The sequence below is a fragment of the Macaca fascicularis genome, chromosome X (genome assembly GCF_037993035.2).
Source record: "Macaca fascicularis isolate 582-1 chromosome X, T2T-MFA8v1.1".
In the NCBI taxonomy this organism is placed as follows: Eukaryota; Metazoa; Chordata; class Mammalia; order Primates; family Cercopithecidae; genus Macaca; species Macaca fascicularis.
In genome coordinates this window covers 159,862,025-159,889,266 of record NC_088395.1, presented here as the reverse complement: position 1 = coordinate 159,889,266, position 27,242 = coordinate 159,862,025, and the positions used below count along the sequence as shown (strand labels likewise).

The following is a 27,242-nucleotide window of genomic DNA, read 5'->3' as shown; positions in this document are numbered from 1 at the left end:
AGGAGCTGGAGACTGCCGGCGGCTGCTGGACGAAGAGCGGGCGCCGGGAGCGCCGAGAGCGCGGCCGGGCGAGGCGGGAGCGCGGGCGCTGGCCTGGCCGCGGGCGGGGGCCGCCGCCGCCGCGCCGCTGCCCCCCTGTCGCGGGCCGGGCCGCGGCGCCGAGCGCGAGGGCCGGGCTCTCAGGGCTGGCGGCCATGGGCAGGAGCCGGAGGCGGCAGCGGCAGCGGCGGGCCCCGCGGGCGGGGAGGCGCGCGGCCCACGGCCCCTGACGGCCCCTGACTGCCCCTGGCGGCCCGGCGCGACCCCGCGCTCCCTGGGGGGCCGTAGCCTGGCAACGCCCGGCGCGCCCGCCCATCCCCCGCTGCCCTTTTTCTCCTGGCCGGGTGCGAGGGAGCATGCCCGCGCCTGGCCTCGGCCAGCGAAGAGTTAACCTGAGGGGCGAGCCGCTGCCCCCACCTCGGGGGCGTGCCCCCCTCCCCCGCTAGGCGGCCCGCCCCCCGCGCCAGGGTATGGCCCCCGGCCCTGGCCCGGGACCCGAGGTCCCGCGCCCGGGCCAGTGAAAGGCGTCTTCCGGTTCCCACCCTCCGCCTCCTCTCGCCGGCCAGCACCATGGGATGTAATATGTGCGTGGTCCAGAAACCGGAGGAGCAGTACAAAGTGATGCTGCAGGTAGGGCTGCCAGCGCTGCGGCGGGGGCGCGGCCCTCCGCGGGAAGGAGCGGGCCAGTGGGGAGGCCCGGAGCGGCGGAGCGGCGGGCGTGGGAGAGCGGGAGGGCTTGAGGAGGAAAAGGTAGTGTGCCGTCCGCACCCTCCCATCCTGGGGCTGTTGAGTGTTGTCGCTCCGTGGAAACCAGCCACGGGTGGGGTGGGAAGTTGGGGTTGGCCCGGGTGGGGCGCGCTTCCGTCCCGGGAGGCGCGGTGCGGCGGGCGCGGGATGGAGGTTGCATAGCAACGAGCGCAGTTCCCCCCACACGCTCTCCCCGCAGAACCCAGGGCGGGGGAGGGAGCCAGGCTCCCGCCGTGCGGGGGGGCGCCGAATCTCGATCCCGGCAGGCCTGGAGCGTAGGAGTGCGTGGGCGTCCCCGGGCGCGGTCCAAGTCCGGCCGGGGGCTGCGTGCCCACCCGGACACCCACTCCCGCCTGGCCCTGCCCGAACGTTGGGCTCCCGGGCCTTGGGCGTCTCGGGTGAGTGGGCACCGCCGGGATCAGCGGGTTGGGCTCTCTGCGGGTGGCAGTGCTTGACCCGGCTTTGGGGGGCGTGGACCAGGAAGGCCCCGCAGGGAGGGAATGAGACGCGGGGCCCCGAGCTCGGACCTGGAGCCCAGCCCCGCGGCCCGAAATGGGGCTTCTTGCCTGTGCGTGGCGTGACTACGTGAGTGCGTTCCTGTGCCCCGTCTCTGTGTGCGCGGAGGCTCCCCCGGCCCCGCATTTGTGTACTTTCTGTGTGCACCCTGCAAACTGTCTAGAGAAATGTCCCGGATGCTGTGGGCTGAGACCCCCTAGGGCTAAGTGGCGGGAGGTCAATGTCAAGGCACCCAGGAGCAGACAGGGCTCAGACAGGTATGCGTTTAGTGGCCTGGATTCAGCTCCCGGGTTTATTGGTCTGGACTGGGAAGGAATCAAGTGCTTTGCAAAGAAGGGTGTTGGCTTGGGAGAACGTGGGGGAACCCGTGCAGGGATCGGCGACGACTGTGGGGGTGAGGGGAGGCGGGGCGGGGCGCGGGGAAGAATTCCTAGGAATCCGGGGACTGACTTCACGCTGTGAGCCGAGCTCTTCTGGCCACCTTGTGCGGGAGCGGAGGGGCAGGGCGGGGACGCAAATCTTGCCTCAGCCTGGCGGAACTCCGGGTCCCCTCTCCCCGGCCCTTCTTCGGGGGTGCGCGGGGTCCTCGGCTTCTCCCGTTCGCTGTCCTCCGCCTTCTTCCCTCTCAGTTCCTGGCTGCCACTCCTCATCTCTTGTTCCCGCTGTTTGGAAACCTTGTGTGGCCATTGCCAGCCCCCTAGCGAGATAGGAATGCGACCGAGAGGGCGTCCTGTGGAATCCGTGTTGGATTCCGGGGCTGGGATGGTTAATTGACGGGGACTCTGGATCCCATCCTACTGCTTCCTTTTCGGGAGTTATTCCATCAAACGGCAAGCGATTTCTCCAAGCGATTCCTCCGGGGCCGTCTTGACTTTCCTGGAGAAGGATTGGTGTCGCTCTTCATTTAAGGCCAACCTCGTGGGGACGCGTGGATAGGGGAGAGCGACCCGAGCTGCACCCCAGGCCTGAAATGAGCCATGGAAAGACACCGGTAGCCCTTGGGGCTCCCCACAGCCCTCCGGGAAGGCCTCAGCAGGTCGGGCTGGGCCTGCCTTCAGGGAGGTGAACCTGGCTGGGCCCTCCTTGCTCTGCGCCCTAAGCTCTCCCTCATAGAATGGACTTGCCCTCTCCAAGGAGACCCGCCAGGAGGAGGGCCACTACCGCATGCACCCTCTGTGCGCTTTCCTGCTGGGCTCCCTTTGAAAACTCCCGTGGAAGTTTGGCTGCAAACTTTCACTTTCTACATTCCTCCTTGGCCCAATCAGAGCCGGGATTTTAGGAGGAGAACTATCCTTTACAGCTAAGAGAAAACAAGAGGACTGAAAAAAGTGGATACGGAAAGCAGTGCAGGCCATGAGCTGTCCCAGGGGACTGCGCTTCTGGAGGTGGACGCATCACAGGTCCCAGCCTCTTCAGAGGAGAAGGCGCTTTTGTTCCAAAAGACTAGTCAGCTTCTGGGACCCCGTGCCTGCCTCCCGGCCAGTTTAAACACGGGTGCTCCCCCATCTTCAGGCGACACTTCTCCCTGTCTCCCCTGAATAACCTCATCTGCACCCCCTTGGGCCTCTGCACCTTATCAGGGTGAGACACTTCATGGGTCTGATTTTCAGAAAAAAGCACAAGTGCATCTGCAGCGCCTTCCATATACAATCCACAGAGGCCTGGGACCCCCAGGCTAGGAACCCCCAAGTCTCTAGCCTAGCTTTGTGTTCCAAGCCATTTTCTGCCAATGACTCACAGCACTTCCAAAATTACAGCTGTATTGAGCTATAATTCTCCTACCGTACAACTTACCCTTTCGAAGTGTACAACTCACTGGTTTTTAGTATATTCACAAAGTTGTGCAACCCACACCAGTAATTCCAGAACATTTACATCACCCCAGAAGAAACCCTGCACTCATTAGCGGTCACACCTCCATTTCTCCTACAAACTTCCTAGCCCCTGGCACCCACCAGTCTACTTCCTGTCTCTATCGATTTGTTTATTCTAAACGTTTCATAGAAACTGACCTTTTGTGTCTGGCTTTCATTAATCATAATGTTTTCAAGGTTCATCCATGTATCAGTAGTCAATTTCTTTTTATTTCCAAATAATATTTCATTTTGTGATGTACAACATAATATTTATCCATTCGTCAGTTGATGGGCATTTGGGGTGCTTCCAACCCCCTTGGGCTGTGTGGAATCTCAGCTCACTGCAAGCTCTGCCTCCCGGGTTTACGCCATTCTCCTGCCTCAGCCTCCGGAGTAGCTGGGACTACAAGCGCCCGCCACCTCGCCCGGCTAGTTTTTTTGTATTTTTTAATAGAGACGGGGTTTCACCGTGTTAGCCAGGATGGTCTCCATCTATTGACCTCGTGATCCGCCCGTCTCGGCCTCCCAAAGTGCTGGGATTACAGGCTTGAGCCACCGCGCCCGGCACCCTGGTCTACTTGTATCTGTTTGAATCCTTGCTTTTAATTCTTTGGAGTATTTGCCTGTAGCCATTGAACTGCTTTCCACAGTGGCTGGAACAAGTTTACATTCCCACCAGCAACATATAAGGGTTCCAATTTCTCTGTATCCTTGCCAACAGTTGTTATTTTCTGGGTTTTTGTTATGGCTGTCCTGCTGGGTGTGAAGTGGTATCTCATTGTGATTTTGATTTGCACTTCCTGTTAGCTAAATGATGTTGAGCATCTTTTCTTGTGCTTGTTGGCCATTTGTGTATCTTCTTTAGAAAAATGTCTGTCCTTAAGCCAGCGCCACACTGCTTTCATTACTGCAGTTTTGTAGCAAGTTTTGAAATAAAGAAATGAGAGTCCTCCAACTTTGTATGTCTTTTTCAAGACTGTTTTGTCTACTCTAAGTCCCTCAAATTTCCATATTAATTTCAGGATCAGGTTAATTTCTGGAAAGAAGCCAGCTGGCATTTTGATACAGATTGCATCAAATTTGTGGATCAATTGGGGATTATTGTTCATGAGCATGGGGTATGTTTTCCATTTATTTAGGTCTTTAATTTCTTTAAATGATGTTTTGCACTTTTGTTAAGTTTATTCATGAGTATTTTCTTTATGATGCTATCGTAAATGGAATTGTTTTCTTAATTTCACTTTCAGCCTTCTCATTGCTGCTGTATAGAAATACAATTGATTGGCCGAGCGTGTTGGCTCACTCCTGTAATCCCAGCATTTTGGGAGACCAAGGCGGGTGGCTCACCTGACGTCAGGAGTTCAAGACCAGCCTGGCCAACATAGTGGAACCCCGTCTCTACTAAAAATACAAAAAAATTTAACGGGGCATGGTGGTGTGTGCCTATAATCCCAGCTACTTAGGAGACTGAGCCAAGAGAATCGTGTGAACCCCAGAGGCAGAGGTTGCAGTGAGCTGAGATCGCACCACTGCACTCCAGCCTGGGTGACAGGGGCAGGACTCTGTCTCAAAAAAAAATTGATTTTTATACATTGATCCTATATCTTGCAACCTTACTAAAATTGTTTATTAAGTATCATTTGTTTAGCAGAGTCCTCAGGATTATCTGCATATTAGGATCATGTCATTGGCAAATAGAAATCGTTTTTCTTCTTCCTTCCCAATCTGGATGCCTTCGATTTCTCTTTTTTTTTTTTTGAGACAGTCTCACTCTATCGCCCAGACTGGAGTGCAGTGGTGTGATCTCGGCTCACTGCAACCTCCGTCTCCTGGGTTCAAGTGATTCTCCTGCCTCAGCTTCCCATGTAGCTGGGATTACAGGCACTCACTGCCACGCCCAGCTAATTTTTGTATTTTTAGTAGAGACGAGATTTTGCCATGTTGGCCAGGCCAGTCTCGAATTCCTGGCCTCGAGTAATGCTGCCCGCCTCGGCCTCCCAAAGTGCTGGGATTGCCACTGTGCCCGACCCTTCGATTTCTTTTTCTTGTTAATTTGCTGTGGCTAGAGTCTCTAGTACAATGTTGAATAGAAGTGCCGGTGAAGTGTCTTTTCCTTGTTCCTTATCTTAGAGGTAAAGAAGCCTCCAGTCTTTCACTAGGGAGTATAAAGTTAGCTGTGGCTTTTTCATAGCTGTCCTTTATCAGTGTAAGGAAGTTCCCATTCTGTTCCTAATTTGTTTCTATCATGAGAGATGTTGGATTGTGCAGTGCTGCTTCTGTGGCTAGTGAGATGACCACATGGTTCCTTTATTCCACGGATGTGGGCCGTCACAGGCACTTTCGTGTGTCATGTCGGAACCTCAGCCCCATTCCTATATTCCAATCATGTCCTCCTAGTTCGGAAAAATCTGGGACCTCCCCTGAAAATGGGGGATTACTGCGTGTTGAGCTAGGAAAAGGAAGCAGGCCGGTTGCCCAGAATGGAAGACAGGAAGCAACATGTCCTCAGCTCCCGAGCCTTTTCTGCAGCCCATGTCCCTCCACTGCCACCGGGCCCCCTTGTCGTATATCTCATCATGGTCCACACTCTGCTGAACTTGTCTCTCGGCCTTGGCACTCCCTCTCTGACACCATGATGTGCTTGCTAGCATCCGGGCACGCCGGAGATGGTCAGGGGATAAATCCCTGGTGCTTGGGACTGGCCTCCCGCCCATCCTACTCAGGCTTTACAAGGGGAGTGGGTCAGGACCACATGTCTTCCCTCCGTCCACATCGGGGGAGGCCAAAGGACACCTGGCCAGCCCTTCTGGTGGTCTCCTGGGCATTCTTGCCTAAAGCACCTACATGTGAGCCCCCATGGTGCTGGCAGCCATCCTGGGTGCAGGGCATTCACTGCAGACAGGGCCTTGCCCCCTCCCCCAGTCTCCCCCCCACTTTTTTTTTTTGAGACAGAGTTTCACTCTTGTTGCCCAGGCTGGAGTGCAATGGCATGTTTTGGGCTCACTGAAACCTCCACCTCCAGGGTTCAAGCGATTCTCCTGCCTCAGCCTCTCGAGTAGCTGGAATTACAAGCATGCGCCACCATGCCTGGCTAATTTTGTATTTTTAGTAGAGACGGGGTTTCTCCATGTTGGTCAGGCTGGTCTTGAACACTCGACCCCAGGTGATCCACCCGTACCGGCCTCCCAAAGTGCTGGGATTATAGGAGTGAGCCACCACACCTGGCCCTAGGCTCCCCTTTTAATAAGAGGGAGACCATCACCAACACGTAGGCAACTGTGGGGGGGAGAAAGTACTGCTTGAGTGCAGGAGCAAGGGTGGCAGCCAGTGTCCCCTCTTCAGCGACATCTTCCTCCAAGCTGCTCTCCCACCCACCTAGCAAGGTGGCTTCTCTGGCTCCCTCCCGCTTGCACAGGGGCTTCCCGTGAGCAGGGATTTGGATCTGACACGGGCAGTCTGCCTACCCACCCCACCAGCACCAGATGGTGCCAGCATACCCACGCTGGCCTCCATCCTTCCAGGGAAAGCTGGTCTCTCAGTCAGCTGGTTCTGCCACAGAAGCTGCCTGGGGAAGCAGCAGGCTCTGAGAAAGTCCTTGTGGAGTGGAAGAACAGAGGGCCGGACACTGAATTCTGACTGCCACCTTCCGGACCAGGTCATCCTGCTCTGTATTGTTGTTCCAAGATTGTAGAATGCCCTTTCCCCTCTCACCTTGGGGTTCCTGAGGACTGTCCAGTCCGCTGAAATGAAATTCGATAGTGCCAGAGAAAAGATTTGTGGTTGCAGGGATGGGCAGAGGGGCACGAGGACACTTTTGGGGAAGATAGAAATGGCCACTGTCCTGACGGTGGTGACGGTTCCCCAGGTTCATGTATGACATATGAACACCTGCCCTCTGCACACTGAAGATGTGCAGGTTACCACCCAGTGACAAACCTCACCAAAGCTTTAGAACAGGAACTCCATGGCCACATGCACGCATCCCGGGGAGAAAGGCGTCCCTTCCTTCCTTCTACTTCAGGGGCCCTGCCAGAGAAGGCAGTGCAGCGTAGAGATAGGAATGGAGGCAGTCACCAACTGCCAGTTGTGTGGCCAGGGGCAAGTCGCTGCATGGTCCACTGGCTCAGTGACTTGGTTTCCTCACCTGTGAAATGGCAGTGAAAAGAGTGCAGGCCTCTGAAGGCCATTGTGACAAGGAAAACAGATGATGTGTCCCACGGGATCTCACTGGGTGGAGGGGGGAATTGCTGCCCACAGGCCATTCAGTTGGTCATTAAGAAGTGCAAATTGGCCGGGCGCCGTGGCTCACATGTAATCCCAACACTTTGGGAGGCCGAGGTGGGTGGATCATGAGGTCAGGAGTTGGAGACCAGCCTGGCCAGCATGGTGAAACCCCATCTCTACTAAAAATACAAAAAATTAACCGGGCATAGTGGCTCATGCCTGTAATCCCAGCACTTTGGGAGGCCGAGGCGGGTGGATCACCTCAGGTCAGCAGTTCGAGACCAGCCTGACCAACATAGAGAAACCCCATCTCTACTAAAAATACAAAATTAGCCGGGCATGATGGCGCATGCCTGTGATCCCAGCTACTCGGGAGGCTGAGGCAGGAGAATTGCTTGAACCTGGGAGGAGGTAGAGGTTGCAGCGAGCTGAGATCATGCCATTGCACTCCAGCCTGGGCTCGAAACTCCATCTCAAAAAAAAAAAAAAAAAAAACCAAAATACAAAAAATTAGCCGGGCATGGTGGCATGCGCCTGTAGTCCCAGCTACTCGGGAGGCTGAGGCAGGAGAATTGCTTGAACCCAGCAGGTGGAGGTTGCATGAGCCAAGATCAAGCCACTCACTCCAGCCTGGGTGACACAGCGAGACCCTGTCTCAAATAAATAAATAAATAAATAAATAAATAAAATAAAAATAATGAAAAAGGAAGTTACATGGAGAAGGCCTTACATCTGGGTATGTCACAGTTAATGCCCAGTGACAGAAGAATGTCCGGTATTATTCTGAGAATTTCTCTCAGGAAAGGGACCTCCAAGTTTTGAAGAAGTGTGACATAGTATAATATTAGTTAGGACAGCCTGGGCAACATATTGAGACCTCATCTCTACAAAAATAAAAAATTGCTCAGGCGTAGTAGCTTGCACCTCTAATCCCAGCTACTGGGGAGTCTGAGGCAGGAGGACTGCTTGAACCCAGGAGTTGGAGGCTGCTGTGAGCCATGATTGCATCACTGCACTCCAGCCTGGGCAATGGAGCCACACTGTGTCTGGAAAAAAAAAAAAGAAAGAAAGAAAGAGAGGGAGAGAGAGAGAGAGAGAAAGAAAGAAAACAGATGGACAGGGAACAAAGCGGAGGCATATATGGTCATTTTGCCCAGGAGTTAGGCGAGGCTGAGCAGCCTGGGACTGGACAAGATGTCCTCCCTTTCAGTGCATTCTGCCTGTCCTCATGGCTGCTTGGAGCATTGGAAATGAGAAACGCTGCAGAGGGAACATTGCTTTGATTGTTGCTAGATGTGAACTGTGCCCTTAGCCAGTCAGGTTAGCCTGAGGTGGGTGGGAGGATGAGTTTAGTTGCTGGGCCACGTGCCTGGAAAGCTGTGAACATGTATCTGAAGGTTGATCTTGATAATGGCTTCCGGAAGTGGTTGGCTTTTCCTGTGCAAGGTGTGGGACACTCCTCTTTCCTATCTTTTTTTTTTTTTTTTTTTGAGACAGAGTCTGGCTCTGTCACCCAGGCTAGAGTGCAGTGTCGTGATCTCGGCTCATTGCAGCCTCCGCCTCCTGGGTTCAAGCAATTCCGCCTCAGCTTCCCGAGTAGCTGGGATTACAGGCACCTGCCACCACGCCTGGCTACTTTTTGTGTTTTTAGTAGAGACAAGGTTTCACCATGTTGGCCAGGCTGGTCTCAAACTCCTGACCTCTAGTGATCCGCCTGCCTTGGCCTCCCAAAGTGCTGGGATTACAGGCATGAGCCACCGCACCCGGCCTCCTTTCTGCTTCTGAGCCAGGACTACAGAGGTGTCTGAGAGGCCATCACTCTCCCAGAAAGGTGGGGGCCAGGTGGATTGATGAGACTTCAACAGACCCTGGGATTCGGGGAGAGAAGGGGAAGTGAGAGGAAGGAAAGATGCTTGCTTCGTGCAGAAGGCCTTCCCTGAGGTCTGTCCTGGTTCCTCCAGGGTGTGCTCTGAGTCAGTACAGCGCCACCCTCCACCGGAAGTCCTTGTTAAAGTGCACTTTCTGACTGAGCCACCAGCATGGGGCCTGGGATTCTGCACTTCTCACTTTTTTTTTTTTTTTTTTTTTTTTTTGAGACTGAGTCTGGCTCTGTCGCCCAGGCTGGAGTGCGGTGGCCGGATCTCAGCTCACTGCAAGCTCCGCCTCCCGGGTTCACGCCATTCTCCTGCCTCAGCCTCCCGAGTAGCTGGGACCACAGGCGCCCGCCACTTCGCCCGGCTAGTTTTTTGTACTTTTTAGTAGAGACGGAGTTTCACCGTGTTAGCCAGGATGGTCTCGATCTCCTGACCTCGTGATCCGCCCGTCTCGGCCTCCCAAAGTGCTGGGATTACAGGCTTGAGCCACCGCGCCCGGCCGATTCTGCACTTCTCACAAGCTCCCAGGTGATGTGGAACCCACTGGCTGTGGGTAGCTAGGGCCTTGGGTAGGGACCGGGAGTACGTCCGTGGTAGCCCCAAACCACACTAACATGGATGGCGAAGTGAGCTGTTTTTGTTTTGTTTTGTTTTGTTTTTTAACAAATAAGAGGGTGAGGCCTCACCCCACACCTATTAAATCAGAACTTCCAGGGGTTGTTGCCTACGTGGGGTCTTTACAGGACATAACTTGTTCTTCCCTGCCATGTGCAGCTAACTAACCCTCCTTCCCTGTCACCGGCACCCCTACCAGTATACATGTCTCTCATGGACACCCAGACACCCCTTCCCCCTACTAACTGCTCAAAGGCCTTTGAGATGAAGCCCTCCCATGTTTCTCTCTCTTCTGTCCCCAGGCAGAAAGGGCGGACACAGAGTTATGGAGGGGGGTGGTGTGGCTTGCCCAGGCGGCCACAGTTGGGAGCGTGGGCAGCCATGCTACTTGTCGGGCCTGTCACCTCTTTGTCCCTTTTAGAATTCTTACACATCGGTGGAGACATTTTGCAGCCACCAGTGCAGTAATTAATTCAGGCAAAGATCATCACTGGATGCCAAAATCATTAGATGTGAGGTTGTTGGGGACAGAATATTCACAAAGTCTCCAAATATTACCCCAAATTACCTGTGAATCAGGAAGGGAAACTGCGTCTTTACAGGCGAGAGATCTGGCAGCCGCCACCTGGGCCATGTGATCAAACAGCCTCCTCAACAGTGGGGCAGCCTGACCCTGCCAGCCGCCAGATGCGGGGCTGGGGAGGAGACATACAGCTTCTCCTGCAAGGTGCTCTTTTCAAAATGCTCATCCTGAATCTCACCGCGGGAATGAATCAGGCAAATTCATACTCTGGCACATTCTATAAGGATTGGTCTCTTCCAAGAAGTCATTCTCATTAAAGTAAATATACATATATATATATATATTTTCTAGATTAGAGAGGAGACATAATAACTAGAGACCTAACAACCGAATGTAGTATGTGTGCTTCTTGATTGAATCCTAGATTTTTTGTTTGTTTGTTTTGTTTTTGAGATGGAGTCTCTCTGTGTCGCTCAGGCTGGAGTGTGATGGTGTGATCTCAGCTCACTTCTACCTCTGCTTCCCGGGTTCAATTGATTTTCCTGCCTCAGCCTCCCAAGTAGCTGGGACTACAGGCTGCACCGCACCACCATGCCCCGCCTTTTTTTTTTTTTTTTTTTTCTCTGAGACGGAGTCTTGCTCTATCACCCAGGCTGGAGTGCAGTGGCACAATCTCGGCTCACTGCAACCTCCTCCGCCTCCATGATTCAAGTGGTTCTCCTGCCTCAGCCTCCTGAGTAGCTGGGACTACAGGTGCAAGCCACCACACCTGGCTAATTTTTGTATTTTTAGTAGAGACAGGGTTTCACCAAATTTGCCAGGCTGGTCTCGAACTCCTGACCTTGTGATCTGCCCGCCTCGGCCTCCCAAAGTGCTGGGATGTACAGGCATGAGCCATTGTGCCCAGCCTCAAATCTTAGATTTTTTAAAAAAGCTGTAAGGGTGTTAGTGGGACAGTTGGGGAGATGTGAGGCTGGCCCATTGTATGAGTGCGGAATTCCGTGCCAAGGGTGTTGTGGTTCCACGGAGAATGGGACTGGTGGCATCTTGCTTTCAAATGCTTCTGCAAATGTGTGTGTAGAAACCCGGAGAGCAGGTGTGGGGAATCTGCAGATGTTCCCACATGCTTGTGGGCGGGCAATTTTCAAAATCCCGAGCTGGGGAAACATGAATGGGGACTTTGCTGGGCCACTGAGTAGGTGAATGTAGTGAGCTTGCGGCTCCTCCTTTCTCCTCCGATGCTCTCCCCGTTGGAAGATCCCCCTGATGCCTGACTTGGCCCGGAAGCTACAGTCACAACTGCTTCCAAGGTGTCCTGGATAGTCCAGACGGCAGAGCTGAGAGCCAGCAGGTAGGTCAGAGCTCGGCCCGGGGCAGAGGATAACTTCCTGTCTGTCCTTCCCCAGCCTGTTTCCTACTCTACATCTGTAGGGTAAGGGGAGTCCGAACGTGGCAGCCACGGGGGCCCCTGGAAGTGATGTGGCTTCACTTCCCATCCCGCGCGTTACCAGTGAGAGTGAAAGGGGTCGCAGGCGCCGTGTGACAAGCACTCGGGATTGCGAGTCTCCCAGGCCACAACTTTTTCTCAGTCTCTCCGGTCTCTCTTCTCCGCTTCCCAGAGATTCCTGATCAGCAAGAGGGTGTCGCGCCCGACCCGGCTGTGGGCCTGCCACCGCTGGATGTGGGAGGGTGCCTGGGGCAGGGCCCGGAAACAGAGCTCAGCCTCCGACGGAGGTGGCGGGGCCGGCGGGCAGGAGTCCTGCTAGTCCAGCCACCAGCGTGGCGGCGCAGGGACGAGTGTGGTCCGCCCTGCTCCCGCGGCCGCAGCCACCCTGCCGTTGCGGCGCGCTCTTTGTCTGCGGCTCCGGGCTCCGGGGGTGGGGCGAGCGCGCCTGGGGCCCCGCCCTCTCCACCCTGGGCGCCCCGCTTCGCGCCTCCCCTAAGGCCCGCCAGTCCCTTGCCTTGCGGGAGATCGTCACCCCACAGCGACTGCCCGTGATGCCTGCCTCGCCTGCCCCGTGTTGCCCCCTCCCCTGTCCCTGTGTCCCACTCCCCTGCCCGCATGTCCCCCTCATGCGGGGAAAGTGGTGCCAGCATTTTCCCTGGCCTTGCGAATTGCTCTTTCATTGGTACTCAGCCGCCGCTCTGATGTCCCTGAAAACCCAAACGAGAGCTCCTCTGCCCGAGCTGCCCCTGCTCCTTCTCTGCAAAAAGCTCCAGAAGGCTGTGTCGATGCAGGTCGAGCTTCCCCACCCGGCCCCCTCCCACCTTTTAGCAAATCCAGAGGTCACACTTTCCGCCCTCCTCTCCCGGGCTCCGACCCAGTGCATTGAGCTGCTCCTCAACTTCCCTCCCGGGACTTCCTAGTCTCTCTCCCCAGCCAGCTCAATGTCAGGGTGCCCCAGGACTCTCCTTGGGCCTCTCCTGTTCTTGTCTACATTCACTCCCCAGGCGAGCTCCTCCAACAAATCAGGAAGGAAATAGATCTGTATGCTGAAGAGTCGCCATAGGGCACATCAAGCTCCTGGCTGAGCCTTGTTGTGCTCACAGGCTGCTGCACTCCCTGGGGCAGCGGAGTACCAGGGACTTGTATTTTCATCTTTGTGCTCCTCTGCCTCCTCAGTGTTATTTGAAAGGAAATGGCGACAAAATCTATCGCGCTAGCATGGGATGGAGGAGGGGTCTTTGTGAACAGGCTTTGAGGGTTTGCTTGGCTGCCAGCTCACTACCCAATCAACAGGGTTAACTGCCACAGGGTGGCCTCGCTTAGGGGAAGCATGATGCCCAGCATGTGGTCAGGATGGCACAGGAGCACTGGAGAAGATGAGAGTCACTGGGAACCCGGACGAGGGGGGACAAGGGGCATTCGAGTGGGCTTCAGGTACGCGAAGCGTTGCAAGATAAAGTGAGTTTCTTCTGGATTGTTCCAAAGGAGGGAGGTTGCTCTCAATGAAGGAAACATTCAATAGTGAGAGTTTTGTGATAATGAGCTCAGTCAACAATCCCCACTCTCCACATACTAGAAGCAAAGTGGATTTCTTCTGGATTGTTCCAAAGGAGGGAGGCTTGCACTTGATGAAGGAGACTTTTTTGGGGGGGAATGGGGGGTGGATGGAGTCTCACTCTGTTGCCCAGGCTGGAGTTCAGTGGTGCAATCTCAGCTCACTGCAGCCTCCACCTCCCAGGTTCAAGTGATTCTCCTGCGTCAGTCTCTCAAGTAGCTGAGGTTACAGGCGTGCACCACCATGCCTGGCTAATTTTTGTATTTTCAGTTGAGACGGGGTTTCACTCTGTTGGCCAGACTGGTCTCGAACTCCTGACCTCAGGTGATCTGCCTGCCTTGGCCTCCCAATGTGCTGGGATTACATGCGTGAGACTCCGCGCCGGGCAATTTTTGTATTTTTAGTAGAGTCTGGGTACATCAGACCCAGGGGCTGGGTCATGCCTGTAATCCCAACACTTTGGGAGGACTAAGCAGATGGTTTGAGCCTAGGAGTTAGAGACTAGCCTGGGCAACATGGTGAAACCTTGTTTCTTCTTTTTTTTTTTTTGAGACGGAGTCTCGCTGTGTCGTCCAGGCTGGAGTGCAGTGGCCAGATCTCAGCTCACTGCAAGCTCCGCCTCCTGGGTTCACGCCATTCTCCTGCCTCAGCCTCCCGAGTAGCTGGGACTACAGGCGCCCGCCACCTTGCCCAGCTAGTTTTGTTTTTTTTTGTTTGTTTGTTTTTTGTTTTTTGTATTTTTTAGTAGAGACGAGGTTTCACCATGTTAGCTAGGATGGTCTCGATCTCCTGACCTCGTGATCTGACTGTCTCGGCCTCCCAAAGTGCTGGGATTACCGGCTTGAGCCACCGCGCCCGGCCTCCCATTTCTTATTATTGTTTTTTAAAAGATAGATCAGATAAATTACAGGTCATTAATATATATTCAATAAATTATGGAAATATATAAAATTTTAATTCAGCCAAGAAACATTAAACTTTTGTCTTTAGCAAACTGCCAGGAGTTGGGATGGAAGTAGAACTCAGGGTGAAGCTCTCTTGGGGTTTGTAGTCTAACGAAAGGGAGGTAATTAGACAATCACACATAAAAGGCTGAGCTCCGGCCTGGGTACCTTGAGGCCTCCTGGACTTGCTGTAGCATCTGGAGAAGTATGGGGCATCATCTAGCGTTACTTAGCACCAGCACTGGCACCCAGTCTTGATGTGGGCCCTGTTGGCCTGAGCGTTTTTCCTTGAAGAAGGTATTAAAGGCAGATTGAAGCCGACTGTGCCCACCCGTCCCCGACGCCCTTCCTCTGCTTGCCTCTCTGCCATGTTTTCCACCAAGTACATACTATGAATAAGCATGTGCGCCTCCATTAACCGCACATACAGAATGCCAGGAATTGTTTGTTTGACCGCTGGCAGACCTTTGGGCTGTCCCCGGTGTTTGGCCGCTGTGGCCTTCATGCCCACATCCTCCTGGTCCTCCTGGTGGCGGTTCTGAAGGGCGTCTCCTCCTATCTCATGGCTCCAGGTGCTTGCTGGTGGGTCCCCTTTGCCCTGAGCACCTGTTGATATCCTTTGCCCATGTTCCTCTTGAGTTGTTTGTGTCTGTGTTTTCTTCTTGTTTTGTAGGAATTATTTGCATATTCTGGAAAACCCATTATGAGGTCCGTGCATTGTAAGGCTCTCTGAGCCCGCCTTTATACTGCATTTAGGGTGTCTTTTGTCATCTAGAAGTTTTACATCTCTTCCATTATTGCTTGCCCATTTGAAATATTGAGAATTTCATCTCTATCCCACACCGTAAAGATATTGTTCTCTTGTTTTGCTTTGTCCCTGTAGGTCTTTGATCCAATTGGAATTGCTTGGCCAGGGCTTGGACTAGGTCTTCTGTCTTGGTGGGGCGAGCTCCCAGGGTATGTTTGCAGGTGGGGCAGGAGCGAGAGTCTGGCGGGAAGCAAGCCTGGGGTTGGCCATGTTGAGTGTTTGTGCCTTTTAGAGACTGGAGTGGTCGAGTAGGCAATCTGAAAGTTGGGGCATTACAGGGGTGGCTTTACCAGTGTGCTACGTCAGGATGGTTGGGGGTGGCGGGGGCAGGGCTCTGAGCAGAACTGGAAGAGCTGCTGTTATCAGAAGGGCCACAATGTGGCTCCTTACCATGTGCCTGGCCCTGTACCTCTATGCTCATGGCCCCATATTGTCCCACCTTGTTGGCAGCCCTTAGCCCCTCCCCAGAGAGGAGCTCATTTCTTCCTTGGGGGTCCAGCATGACCTGATGAGGAAGAGAGAGAGAGAGAGAGAGAGAGAGAAGGCTTCAAGAGCCAGTGGCTTCCCCCCAAAGACTTGCCTGGCTGTCACAGGCGATCACTCTGATTGCTGTTGATCTGAGGTGCTGAGGCTGTGCATGCGCCCATCCCCCTCTTGACATCCCAGCCTCCACCAGCCCGCCCAGCAAGCGCTCCTCAGTTTCCATAGCAACACTGCTGCTGGGTAATGATTCCAGGGAGAAAGGCATTCCTGCGTTCTCTGTCATCTCTGTCACCTGAGCATCCCGCTGCCTGCTTGCTGTCCTGCCCCGGGAGTTCAGGAAGAAACCCTGAGGACAGCTCCGAGCCCTTCTGCTTGTGTTTTGGCTTCTCCTCAAGGGCAGTGGTAAGCTGGTAAATGTTCCCAGACAAAAAGCCCTGATTTGGAGCATTTGCCGATATCCTTGGTGTAAATGCTGCCACTATAGCCGATTTCAAGCCACCACTGCGATGTCACTGAGCTTGGAGTTGGGGGGAATGCACACACCATCAGAGTATTCCCACCTCCCACGCCAGATGTGAATAACCCCAAGAACACAGATGACAGAAAAGTGTAGTAAGATAATTAGACAGTGATGTGTTCCGAGGATTTATTGACTTTGTTGTTAATATCATTCAGTTACCTGTACATTTCTACAGTTACAATATCAATAATGGCTGTGTTTGACAACTGGCTCCCAAATTTCCCAGCTTCAGTTGGCTCTAGTCACTGCTGCTGAGAGTGTTGAGGCCATTCCGTCATGTCCCTTTGTCTACAGCCTTCCTGAACCCACACTCTGCTGCCGCCCACCCTCTTCCATCCTGCCTTTCTCACTGCAGCCTCTCCACCAAGCACAGCGTGCCCTGTCCTGACTGACATTCTTATGGTCTTCCAACAAATACCTTCTTAGCTGAAAGCTGTTTCCTTTATAGTCTGTGATCCAGAAATTGCACCTCAAGAAATTTTATCCACTTTGACAACCACTGGTTACACAAAGATTTAAGTATGAAAAATGTGCAAAATGCACCCCGAAATGTGTCTTTGCCACATTCTTTATAATAAAAAATCAAAGCCAGCCTTAGTGATGTGATGATGAACATGATGGTCCACTGGTGTGGATGGACCTTAAGGGGCCTGCAGCTGCAAAATGGCACAAATAGAAAACAGACTGGAAGGAAATAGGCCGCATGGCCGGGTGCGGTGGCTCATGCCTGTAATCCCAGCACTTTGGGAGGCTGAGGCAGGAGGATTACTTGAGGTCAGGAGTTCGAGACCATCCTGGCCAACATAGTGAAACCCCATCTCTACTAAAAATACAAAAATTATCCAGGTGTGGTGGTGGGTGCCTGTAATCCTAGCTATTGGGGAGGCTGAGGCAGGAGAATCACCTGAACCCAGGAGACAGGTTGCAGTGAGCCAAGATTGTGCCACTGCACTGCAGCCTGGATGACTGAGCAAGACTGTCTAAAAAAAAAAAATAGCTGGGCGTGGTGGCACACACCTGTAGTCCCAGCTACTTGGGAGGCTGAGACAGGATAATTGCTTGAGCCCAGGAGGTGGAGGTTGCAGTGAGCCAAGATCGTGCCACTGCACCTCAGCCTGGGCAACACAGCAAGACTCCATCTCAAAAAAAAAAAAAAAAGCCCCAAAAAACAAAAAATGAACATGTGTTTCTTTTACAATCAGACAAAACTGATTTTGACAACAAGCTCTTTTCAGAATATGAAAAATTTGGGGGAGAAGGGAGACATAGAAAACTTCAATGATTATCTACAAGGACATAAGTCGAAAAAAGGTAACGCAGGAGCCACTGCTGAGGCCACAGGGGTTCTGAGGACAAGCTGGGCTCTCCTGTGATATCTGTCTTCCTGAAAAGACTCCTACAGCGGTGGTTCTACTGTGTTGCAGGCACTAAGACAAGATTTTGCCGTCGGAATTGATACCTCTGTGAGAAACCCGGGGAGGGAGGTGCTGCCCTGAGAATGCAGGACAGAGAGTTCTTGTAAACTTGCTAATATTCGCACAACTCGGAAAAGCAGAGGACTCTGTGCAGCCGCAGCCACCTCTACCCACGCCCAGGGCCCTTCTGCCCTCTCATCTGGCACAAGCTCCCAGCCTGCTCCATCCCTGGGTGGACTCTGGGTCCTCTCCGTGCTGACTGGGGGCTTTGCTTCCAACTGCAAACCAACCTCCCCGTGTCTTTTCTTGGCCCTGCTCCCTTTGCCTGATGGAGGCCAGCTGCCCCTGCTCCAGAAGCCTTCTCTGCCTCCCGCCGAGGCGTGCATGGCCGGCCATGTGCGCTCCCTTACCTGTCCCCACGCTCACCTGTGGGGCATAGCCATTTGGGCACAATGCTAGTGTGTAGCCTCCCCGGGCCCAGAACAGCCCTTCCACAAGCCACTGGGCCCATGAGGAGACCCTGCACACCTGCCTCGAGGGCTGCCTCCTCCTGGAAGTACTTCCTGCTGACCCTTGCTGGCCCTGTGGCACGTGCCCTGAATTCTGGTGGAGTCTGTTCAGTCCTTCTTGGTCCTTAGTCATTCATCCCTTCTCTACTTGCCTCCCTTCCCCAAGGAGGACTTGAAGGTTGCAGCATACTGTCCCAGGGTGCTGTGGAAGCAGCCTTCGACCTTGTGGGCACTCCTTGCCTCACCAGCTGTGCTGTACATAATGGGCTTCCTTCTGCTCCCCTCCATCGTCCTTCCTTCACCCCCACAGCATCCCACAGAGCTGCTCAGGTCCCGCTTCCACCTTGGGCCCTGGCCCTCGATGGCCGCCTCCTCCCTGACCCCTCCTTCTGGCCACCGGGCAGCCTGTCCTGGCTCATGACCTTGACTCAGCGCCACCACCTTGCTGAGCTTGCTGACGCGGTTTCCTCATCTGCAATAATGGCATCTCCCTCAAGGTTGTTGGGGATTAGGATTTTGTGGGGGACCCACATCAGGGGTCTTTCCCAGAATGTAGCACATGGCACGTGCCCAAAAACCAGTGGTGGCTTTTTTTTTTTTTTTTTTTTTTGGAGACGGAGTCTCGCTCTGTCACGCAAGCTGGGGTGCAGTGGTACAATCTCCGCTCACTGCAAGCTCCGCCTCCTGGGTTCATGCCATTCTCCTGCCTCAGCCTCCCGAGTAGCTGGGACTACAGGCGTCCACCACCACGCCCGGCTAATTTTTTTGTATTTTTAGCAGAGACGGGGTTTCACCGTTTTAGTCAGGATGATCTCAATCTCCTGACCTTGTGATCAGCCTCCCAAAGTGCTGGGATTACAGGCGTGAGCCATCGTGCCCGGCCCAGTGGTGGCTTTATAAGGACCACTTTCCTGGCACCTCTTTTAGGCTACTTTGCAGTTCCGGGGGTTTCTTGTATGTCAAAGCCTTTTCTCTTGGGCAAGTCAGTTGCCGCTGTGAGGATACAACACCATATCTTTAGGCATCTTCCTACTTGTCCCCTAACCTGACCCTGGCCCTCCCTAGTGAGTAGACATTTGTTGAGAGACTCAGCTCATCTGAAGAGTCAAGGTCATCCTCTTGCTTGATGTTGAATGAGCACAACACAGATGCTCACTGAGTGTTGGCTGTTATGGTCCAGTCAGTGCTAAGGAACTCAATGGGATCTTCTTCATGCTAGCTCTGGCCTTAGTGCTGCCCTAGAAAGAAGCGGGTCCGGATGGGGAGAGACCAGGAGAGCTCAAGCAGAGTCTGGAGGACGTTGTAGGGTGGTATCACAGCCTCCAGACCCAGTGCACAGAGGCTGGGTCCCCCAGCCCTTGGTGTGACTTGGCGATCCCCAGCTGGCCTTCAGTGGGATGAAGGCTGAGCAGTGGGGCTTGCCTGGGAACGGGGGCACCAAAGGTAGCCAGGGCTGCAGACAGAGAGCAGATTCCTTGCTTGAGTGGATTAGGGTGCTGGTTGTCAGCCCAGGTCCTGCCAGCTAGGGCCTCTGCCTTGACCTCACAGGGGAGGAGTGGGCCCTTGAGGGTTCTCACAGAGGCGTGTCTCTGCCGTAGGTGAACGGGAAGGAGCTCTCCAAGCTGTCTCAGGAGCAAACTCTGCAGGCCCTGCGCTCCTCCAAGGAGCCCCTGGTGATCCAGGTGCTGAGACGCAGCCCCCGCCTCCGGGGGGACAGCTCCTGTCATGACCTGCAGCTGGTGGACAGTGGCACTCAGACCGACATCACCTTCGAGCATATCATGGCGCTGGGCAAGCTGCGTCCGCCCACCCCGCCCATGGTCATCCTGGAGCCGTACGTCCTCTCTGAGCTGTGAGTCGCCCTCAGGAGGGCCCCGGGCCCTGCCTCCAGAGAGGGCAGGCCACCTGGGGTGGCCATCTGCACACCACCCTCTTGGGCAGGAAGCAGGCCCCTCGGCCTCCAGAGCTGACCGTGGTATCCGAGGGCTCCAAAACCTCCAGGCCTCTAGCCTTGGGCCGGGCTCCAGAAGGTGCCCCGTTGTATCTACCCCCAGGGCCGAGGGAGGACCCTCCTGTCCGGGACGACGCTGCCGGAAGTGCCAGGGTTGAGGGCCTCAGCTCCTACTCCTCCATCCTCTCTCCTCTGCTGCCTCACAAGCATCACTCCTTGAATCTTCTTGCATCCCTTGTCTGTCTCATTCCTCTACCTGCTCTGAATTTCCTCCATCTCTTCGGCTTCTTTCTTTGGCCTGACCGGAAGAAGGGCCTTTCATCCAGGCCTGGTGGCTCATGACCGCGTGAGCGCTGCCTCATTCTGCTAATCTTAGCTCGGGCTGTGGGGAGGTAGGCCACAGGGCCATGAACAGCCAATCTTAGTTTTGGGGCCAGGAAGGCAGCCCCTGGAGGTAGGGTGGGCCTCCCTCTGCTCTGCAGAAGTCCTCCAGGGCCTGGATAACTCCTGGGGGCGTTGCATGAGTGGGGCCAGTACTGGGCGGGTGGGTGGGCACCTAGAGATTGGAGAAGTCAGTCCCTGCCAGCTGGTGTGGTTGGAGGAGTCTGGTCTGCGGGACGGGCGAGCTAGGCATGTGCAGGTCCTCCGTGTGGATGCCGCACACTCAGGTGCCAGAAGTGTCCCCGGTCTTTGCATGGCTGCATGTTGCCCAGGAAGGAGCTCTGCAGGAGGCAGCTGGGCCACCCACCCTTGAGAGCACAAGCAGAGCAGGTCTCCGTGCCAGGCACGCTGGGATTGGCCTGCCTGGGAGCTGGGGCTGAGGTGTGAGAGGACAGCCAGCCGGTCTGACCCCCACCTTCTCCTGGGCAGCCCCCCCATCAGCCATGAGTATTATGACCCAGCGGAATTTATGGAGGGCGGCCCGCAGGAGGCAGACCGCTTGGACGAGCTGGAGTATGAGGTGAGCCGGGTGGCCAGGCTAGGGCCCGCAGCCAGCTGTGGCAGCCGCCCCGACGCCTGCGTGCCTTCCTGCCCAGGCCTGACCCTGTGGCCCTTCCGGCACGTGTCTGGCTGAGTCAGGGAGGGTGCGGGTGAGGTTACATGTTCCGTCCATGTTGGTGAGTCCACGTCCCATGCATGTCTGTCTTCTGTGTCCTGTGCCTGTGTGTGTGCCTCGCGCATTTCCTGGGAGGGAGACCACTGAGTACATGCGCCACGTGGGATGGTAAGAGAGACCCTCAAAGCGGGGACTGGAAACTGAGCTCAGGGGTCCCAGAGGAAGCTGAGGGGCTGCGGGTTGAGGGGCTGGGCTGTGCTGCCTGCTCCCTCACTCACGCATTTCTGGGGCTTTCTATCTCTGCTTCCTCCCGGACCCCTCGTGGCAGGAAGTGGAGCTGTATAAAAGTAGCCACCGGGACAAGCTGGGCCTGATGGTTTGCTACCGCACGGACGACGAGGAGGACCTGGGCATTTATGTCGGAGAGGTATGCAGACGGGTATGCCCCAGCCCCGAGGCCCCTCCATGTGGCCTGCCCATGGCTCACAGGCTGCCCGTGAGGTCCCAGCTAGCAGAGACAGGGCATCACAGCTAGGGTACTGCGTGGTGAGGCGAGGATGGTCGATGGCTTCAGCCACTGTCCACTGAGGCAGTCATCTGCAGAAAGAGGCCTGTGTCCGGGTGGGACAGCAGATGGGCCTGAGAACGAGCAACAGGGTTGCTTTCTAGTCTTCTCCTGAACCCATCTTGGGCAGATGTCTGTGTATCCCCAGGAGGGGGATGGCCCCTCGCTCCCCTCCCTACTAGCAGCATCCCACTAAAGCCACCCTTCCAGATGGACAATGTCCTACTTCCCACCAATGCCCAGGGCTGACCAAAAGCACAGGCTTCCATGCAGAGGAGCCTAGGAGTGCCAGGGGCAGGGGCAGGGAGAGGCGACTACTCCACAGCCTCTGCCCCTGCTTTCTGGGACTCGGGGCTGGAAGGGGAGCCAGAGAGCCTTCAGCTTGCTTTGGAGGCCCCTGAGGTAAGCCTGCTCCCTTCTACTGAAAGGGCATGTTAGGCACCAAGTCCCCAAGATGTGTGTGTCCTGCAGGTAAATCCCAACAGCATTGCAGCCAAAGACGGCCGGATCCGTGAGGGAGACCGCATCATCCAGGTGAGCACTGGCAGGCTGCAGGCCTGGCCCAAGGCCCTGCTGCACCTGTCGGCCCAGCTACCTCTCTTTAGCCAGTCCCTAGCTCTCTCCCACTAAGAGCCAAGCCTGAGGCCCAGCAGCCTGCCATGTCCCAAACCCAGGCTGAGTCTCATCTCTCTCCTGCCCACTCACCCCAGTGGCTCCCGTGTGCCTATGGGATTTGCTGGCATCCAGGGCCCCTGCTACTCTGAAACCTCCAGACCCCTCCCTCTGCTCCACTCCATGCTGTCCTGAGCACACATTGGTTCTTGCAAGAGCCAGGCCACCCTCTCCCTGGTACCCTCCACTTAGTTACATCCTCCCGGAGCTCAAGCCCCAGCCTAGCCCAGCGGAGCCCAGAGTGCTTGGGCTCCCTGCACTCGCCCAGGGTCTGCCCTAGGGCCAGCCCTAGCATCCTTGTTGATTGTACCCTGGCCTGCCTCAGATTAACGGTGTGGACGTCCAGAACCGGGAAGAGGCGGTGGCCATCCTGAGCCAGGAAGAGAACACCAACATCTCCCTGCTGGTGGCCCGACCTGAGAGCCAGGTGTGTGTGCCTGGCAGGGCGACCCAGGGCCACGACATCAGGCTTTCTGTCTTGGAAGCTGCTGGCCGTGACTAGGGCACAGATGTGCCAACAACCTGGAGTTGATGGAGGGCGGGTGGGCAGGGGTCTCTCAGGGCCCGTTTCCCCTTCTGGCCTCTGAAGGCTGAGTGGGCTGGGACCCTGTCCCCCAGGTTGTTGAACTTCACTGAAACAAACCAAGTGTGGGGCCCAGAGCAGACAAGAAGGGTATATGGGGAGGTCCTTGAAGCTGTGGGGACACCAGGGCCTGTCTCCACAGCTGGCGAAACGGTGGAAGGACAGCGACCGGGATGACTTCCTGGATGACTTTGGCTCTGAGAATGAGGGGGAGCTGCGTGCTCATAAACTGAAATCATCCCCTGCCCAGCAGGTGAGGAAGGAGAAGGGCGCTGGTGGGGAGGGCAAGAAGGAAAGAACTGGGTGGAAGGCGCTGAGGCTGTGCAGGGTCTCCCAATGCTTGGCAGGAAAATGAACCAGGTCTGAAGCCCTTTCAATCCTCCTGTGACATCCCGTGACATCCCTGTCCATGGGACCTAACTGAGCGGTACTTACCTTTCTGCTGTAGCTCCGAAACGAAGAAGAGAAAGGGGCTCCCGACGCAGGCCCAGGCCTGAGCAACAGCCAGGAGCTGGACAGCGGGGTGGGCCGGACTGACGAGAGCACCCGGAACGAAGAGAGCTCTGAGCACGACCTGCTGGGGGACGAACCCCCGAGCTCCACCAACACCCCGGGAAGCCTGCGCAAGTTTGGCCTGCAAGGGGACGCCTTGCAGAGCCGGGACTTCCATTTCAGCATGGACTCTCTGCTGGCCGAGGGGGCGGGGCTGGGAGCTGGCGACGTCCCGGGCCTCACGGATGAGGAGTATGAGCGCTACCGCGAGCTCCTGGAGATCAAGTGCCACCTAGAGAACGGCAACCAGCTGGGCCTCCTCTTTCCCCGGGCCTCCGGAGGCAACAGTGCCCTGGACGTCAACCGCAACGAGAGCCTGGGCCACGAGATGGCCATGCTGGAGGAGGAGCTACGGCACCTGGAATTCAAGTGCCGCAACATCCTGCGGGCGCAAAAGATGCAGCAGCTGCGTGAGCGCTGCATGAAGGCCTGGCTGCTGGAGGAGGAGAGCCTCTACGACCTGGCGGCCAGCGAGCCCAAGAAGCACGAGCTGTCTGACATCTCCGAGCTGCCTGAGAAGTCGGACAAGGACAGCACCAGCGCCTACAACACTGGGGAGAGCTGCCGCAGCACCCCGCTGCTCGTGGAACCCCTGCCTGAGAGTCCCCTGCGGCGGGCGGCGGCCGGCAACTCCAACTTGAACCGGACCCCTCCCGGCCCCCCTGTTGCCACCCCCGCCAAGGCAGCTCCTCCACCGGGGAGCCCCACCAAGTTCCGGTCCCTCTCCCGGGATCCTGAGGCCGGCCGGAGGCAGCATGCGGAGGAGCGCGGCCGCCGCAATCCCAAGACCGGGTTGACCCTGGAGCGCATGGGCCCCGAAGGCAGCCCTTACCTCTCGCGGCGCCACCGCGGCCAGGGCCAGGAGGGCGAGCACTACCACAGCTGCGTGCAGCTGGCCCCGACGCGAGGCCTGGAGGAGCTGGGCCACGGTCCCCTGAGCTTGGCCGGTGGCCCTCGGGTGGGTGGGGTGGCGACCGCGGCCACTGAAGCACCGCGCATGGAGTGGAAGGTGAAGGTGCGCAGCGATGGAACCCGCTATGTGGCCAAGCGGCCCGTGCGAGATCGGCTGCTGAAAGCCCGTGCCCTGAAGATCCGGGAGGAGCGCAGCGGTATGACTACCGACGATGACGCAGTGAGCGAGATGAAGATGGGCCGCTACTGGAGCAAGGAGGAGCGGAAGCAGCACCTGATCCGAGCCCGCGAACAGCGGAAGCGGCGCGAGTTCATGATGCAGAGCCGGCTGGAGTGCCTGCGGGAGCAGCAGAATGGCGACAGCAAGCCCGAGCTCAACATCATTGCCCTGAGCCACCGCAAAACCATGAAGAAGCGGAACAAGAAGATCCTGGACAACTGGATCACCATCCAGGAGATGCTGGCCCATGGCGCACGCTCGGCTGATGGCAAGCGGGTCTACAACCCTCTCCTCTCGGTCACTACTGTGTGAGCTGCCCGGGCGGGTGCACGGCCCAGGCCCAAGGAGCCCCCTGGGGCCCCGGCCCTCACTCTCCTATAGAGATTGTGTGTGTGTGCGCGCGTGCTCGCTGTGCGCATGCACACACCTCCCCGTCTAGGTGTGCGCACAGGGCTTTGTTAGCAGAGAGAAGCCCCTGAGGAGAAGGGACGCTTTTCTTCTTTCTGCCCAAGTCAAGTGACCACGCTAGTGGCCAGTATTGGGGGCACACCTGTAATGGGCACCCCTTCGGCTGTGCGTGTGCATTTCCCATTCCCCATGCTCTTGCGTGTGCTTGCACGTGCACGCACACACACACCCAGTGATCTCTCCACCCGACCCGTGTACTTGCAGACAGGGAAGTTGAGCTGAAAGGAGCACAAGAGAGTGTCCGGCTTCGCTGCTGAGCTCGGCCTCTCCCCGCTGCAGTTATTTGTAGACAAAGGCACCCCGATTTTTGTGGTTTTTCTCCCTTTCTGTGCTTGCCAATAGTTGTTTTGTTTTGTGGACCTGACCTGGGGGCTGGCAGCTCCTTCAGGCAGCCTGGCAGAGGTGGAACTCCCCCCTCCACTGATGGCTGGGAAGGGAGTTGGGGAGGAAGACCGGGAGGGAGGGCTGGGGATGGATGGGAGGGAAGGGGAGGGAAAGGTGGGAGGAATGGGAAGCAGCTGTTCTGGTGGCTTCCACTCTGAGGTGTGGGAACGGGGAGCTTTTGGGGGGCACCTGTTTCCCCAGTGACTGAGAGAGAGAGCAAGACTGCAGGAACGGAGGGGTCTTGCAGGGTGTCCACCAAGAAGTCACAGAGCCCGTTCTGCGCCCCACACCATCTGGAGCAGGGGCTTCTCTTCTGAATGAACTGAAGAAGGTGCTTAGAAGGGGTCTAGAAGCCAAGCCCTGTGAGCAGCAGTGGAAGACCTTGGGCCATGCGGCCTGGAGAGGACTTGGTGGCGATCCGCAACCTGGACCCCAGTAAGGTGGTGGGCTGACTGGGAAGGAGAGGCCCCCAGCCTCCTCAGGATTTGCACGTGTGAACTAGGCTGCCTGGGGGTGCCCCTCAGGCTTGGAGAGCCCCAGATTGGAGGCAGACAGGCTGCACCACCCCTTCCCCCTGCATCTTGAGAATAAAGCAAGCTGCCTTTGTACTTGGTTGAATCGTGGCCTCCCTGTGTTCATTCTTATTGGGCTGGGGAAAGAGTTGTCAGTTTGGGGTGGGAGAAGGAAGAGGGGGCAGGGTTAGAGTCAACTGAAAGCCATGCTGCAGCCCTCGGTTTGTCTCGGATGTCAGGAGCAGTGACTGTGACCTCCCATGGGCAATTGTGTGGCACCCCAGGAGGAGATATACCAGAGTCACCTGAGTCATTTCAGAGGTGTCACAGTCACAGGGTGGTGACCAGATGCAGAAGGCTGGCAGAAGCCTGACTTCAGACTAGCCTCCAGGCAAGGGCTATGGTCATCTCCATGGACCAAACCGTAGGTGGGGCCCACTGCTGGCACATGCCACAGAGAAGTGGGTTCCAGTCCTATGCTGCCCAGCAGGGCCTGGTGCCATCCACTCTGGAGGGCGGAAGCTGCCCTCCCATTTGGTGATTCCACAGTGCCTAGCAAGGTGCTCAGTTTGCAGAAGGCACTCAGTGGATGTCTCGGCCAGACAGATGAATACCCACGTTGTTGCCAGGGCCCTTGCATCCTGGGAGCTCTCAGCAAACCTTCGGGCTCTGTCAAGTGCCAGGAGCTCAATGCTGGGCAGGGTCAGGGCCTCAAAGACAACTCCGCAGACAACATGGGCACAGCCTGCCATGAGAGTGGTACCCCCTGGAGTGGGCAGTGCTGCTGTGAAGGAGCGGAAGTGGTTAAGGAGGCATTCAGATTCTCCAGAAAGAAGACAATATAGGCCAGTTGCGGTGGCTCACGCCTGTAATCCCAGCACTTTGGGAGGCCAAGGTGGGTGGATTACACGAGGTCAGGCGTTCAAGACCAGCCTGGCCAACATGAAGAAACCCTGTCTCTACTAAAAATACAAAAATTAGCTGGGCATGGTGGCAGGTGCCTGTAATCCCAGCTACTCAGGAGGCCGAGGCAGGAGAATCGCTTGAACCCGAGAGGTGCAGGCTGCAGTGAGCCGAGATCGTGCCACTGCACTCCAGCCTGGGCGACAGAGTGAGACCCCTGTCTCAAAAAAAATTTTTTTTCGTTTAAACTTTTCTAAGTACTGAGATCTGGGCAGCAAGTCAGTGACAGATTAGATGCTAAGAAGGTTGTGAAGGAAAAGTCCCAGTGCCTGTTCCCAGAAGCCTGGAGTCCCGCTGCAGGGAAGGCTGGATCACAAGGGTGCCAGCT

The 27,242-nt window shown here is 56.0% G+C and overlaps 1 protein-coding gene across 10 annotated transcripts; it reads left to right on the top strand.

The window, feature by feature from the left end:
* Positions 1 to 26,057, top strand: PDZD4 (PDZ domain containing 4). 10 transcript variants are annotated; one of them, XM_074029625.1, is made up of 9 exons: positions 991 to 1,184; positions 19,674 to 19,927; positions 20,130 to 20,372; positions 20,897 to 20,987; positions 21,412 to 21,510; positions 22,120 to 22,182; positions 22,646 to 22,747; positions 23,046 to 23,156; positions 23,352 to 26,057. In XM_074029625.1, exons 3-9 carry the CDS (start codon positions 20,365 to 20,367, stop codon positions 24,897 to 24,899), a joined length of 2,022 nt encoding a protein of 673 aa, XP_073885726.1. In that variant the 5' UTR covers positions 991 to 1,184; positions 19,674 to 19,927; positions 20,130 to 20,364; the 3' UTR covers positions 24,900 to 26,057. The 10 variants fall into 10 exon arrangements, with proteins under 10 accessions (XP_005594984.2, XP_005594988.2, XP_005594985.2 ...); XM_005594927.4 differs by lacking the exons at positions 991 to 1,184; positions 20,130 to 20,372 and adding an exon at positions 1 to 669; XM_005594928.5 differs by lacking the exons at positions 991 to 1,184; positions 20,130 to 20,372 and adding an exon at positions 184 to 669 and having other exon boundaries at positions 19,674 to 19,909.
* Positions 26,058 to 27,242: the final 1,185 nt, after the last annotated feature.

Excerpts from the sequence above, each read along its gene's own strand:
- PDZD4 (XM_005594927.4), top strand. The coding sequence starts at position 610 with ATGGGATGTAATATGTGCGTGGTCCAGAAACCGGAGGAGCAGTACAAA. Across the intron at positions 670-19,673 it reads AGTACAAAGTGATGCTGCAG|GTGAACGGGAAGGAGCTCTC; the intron begins GTAGGGCTGCCA and ends TCTCTGCCGTAG. Across the intron at positions 23,157-23,351 it reads AATCATCCCCTGCCCAGCAG|CTCCGAAACGAAGAAGAGAA; the intron begins GTGAGGAAGGAG and ends TTTCTGCTGTAG.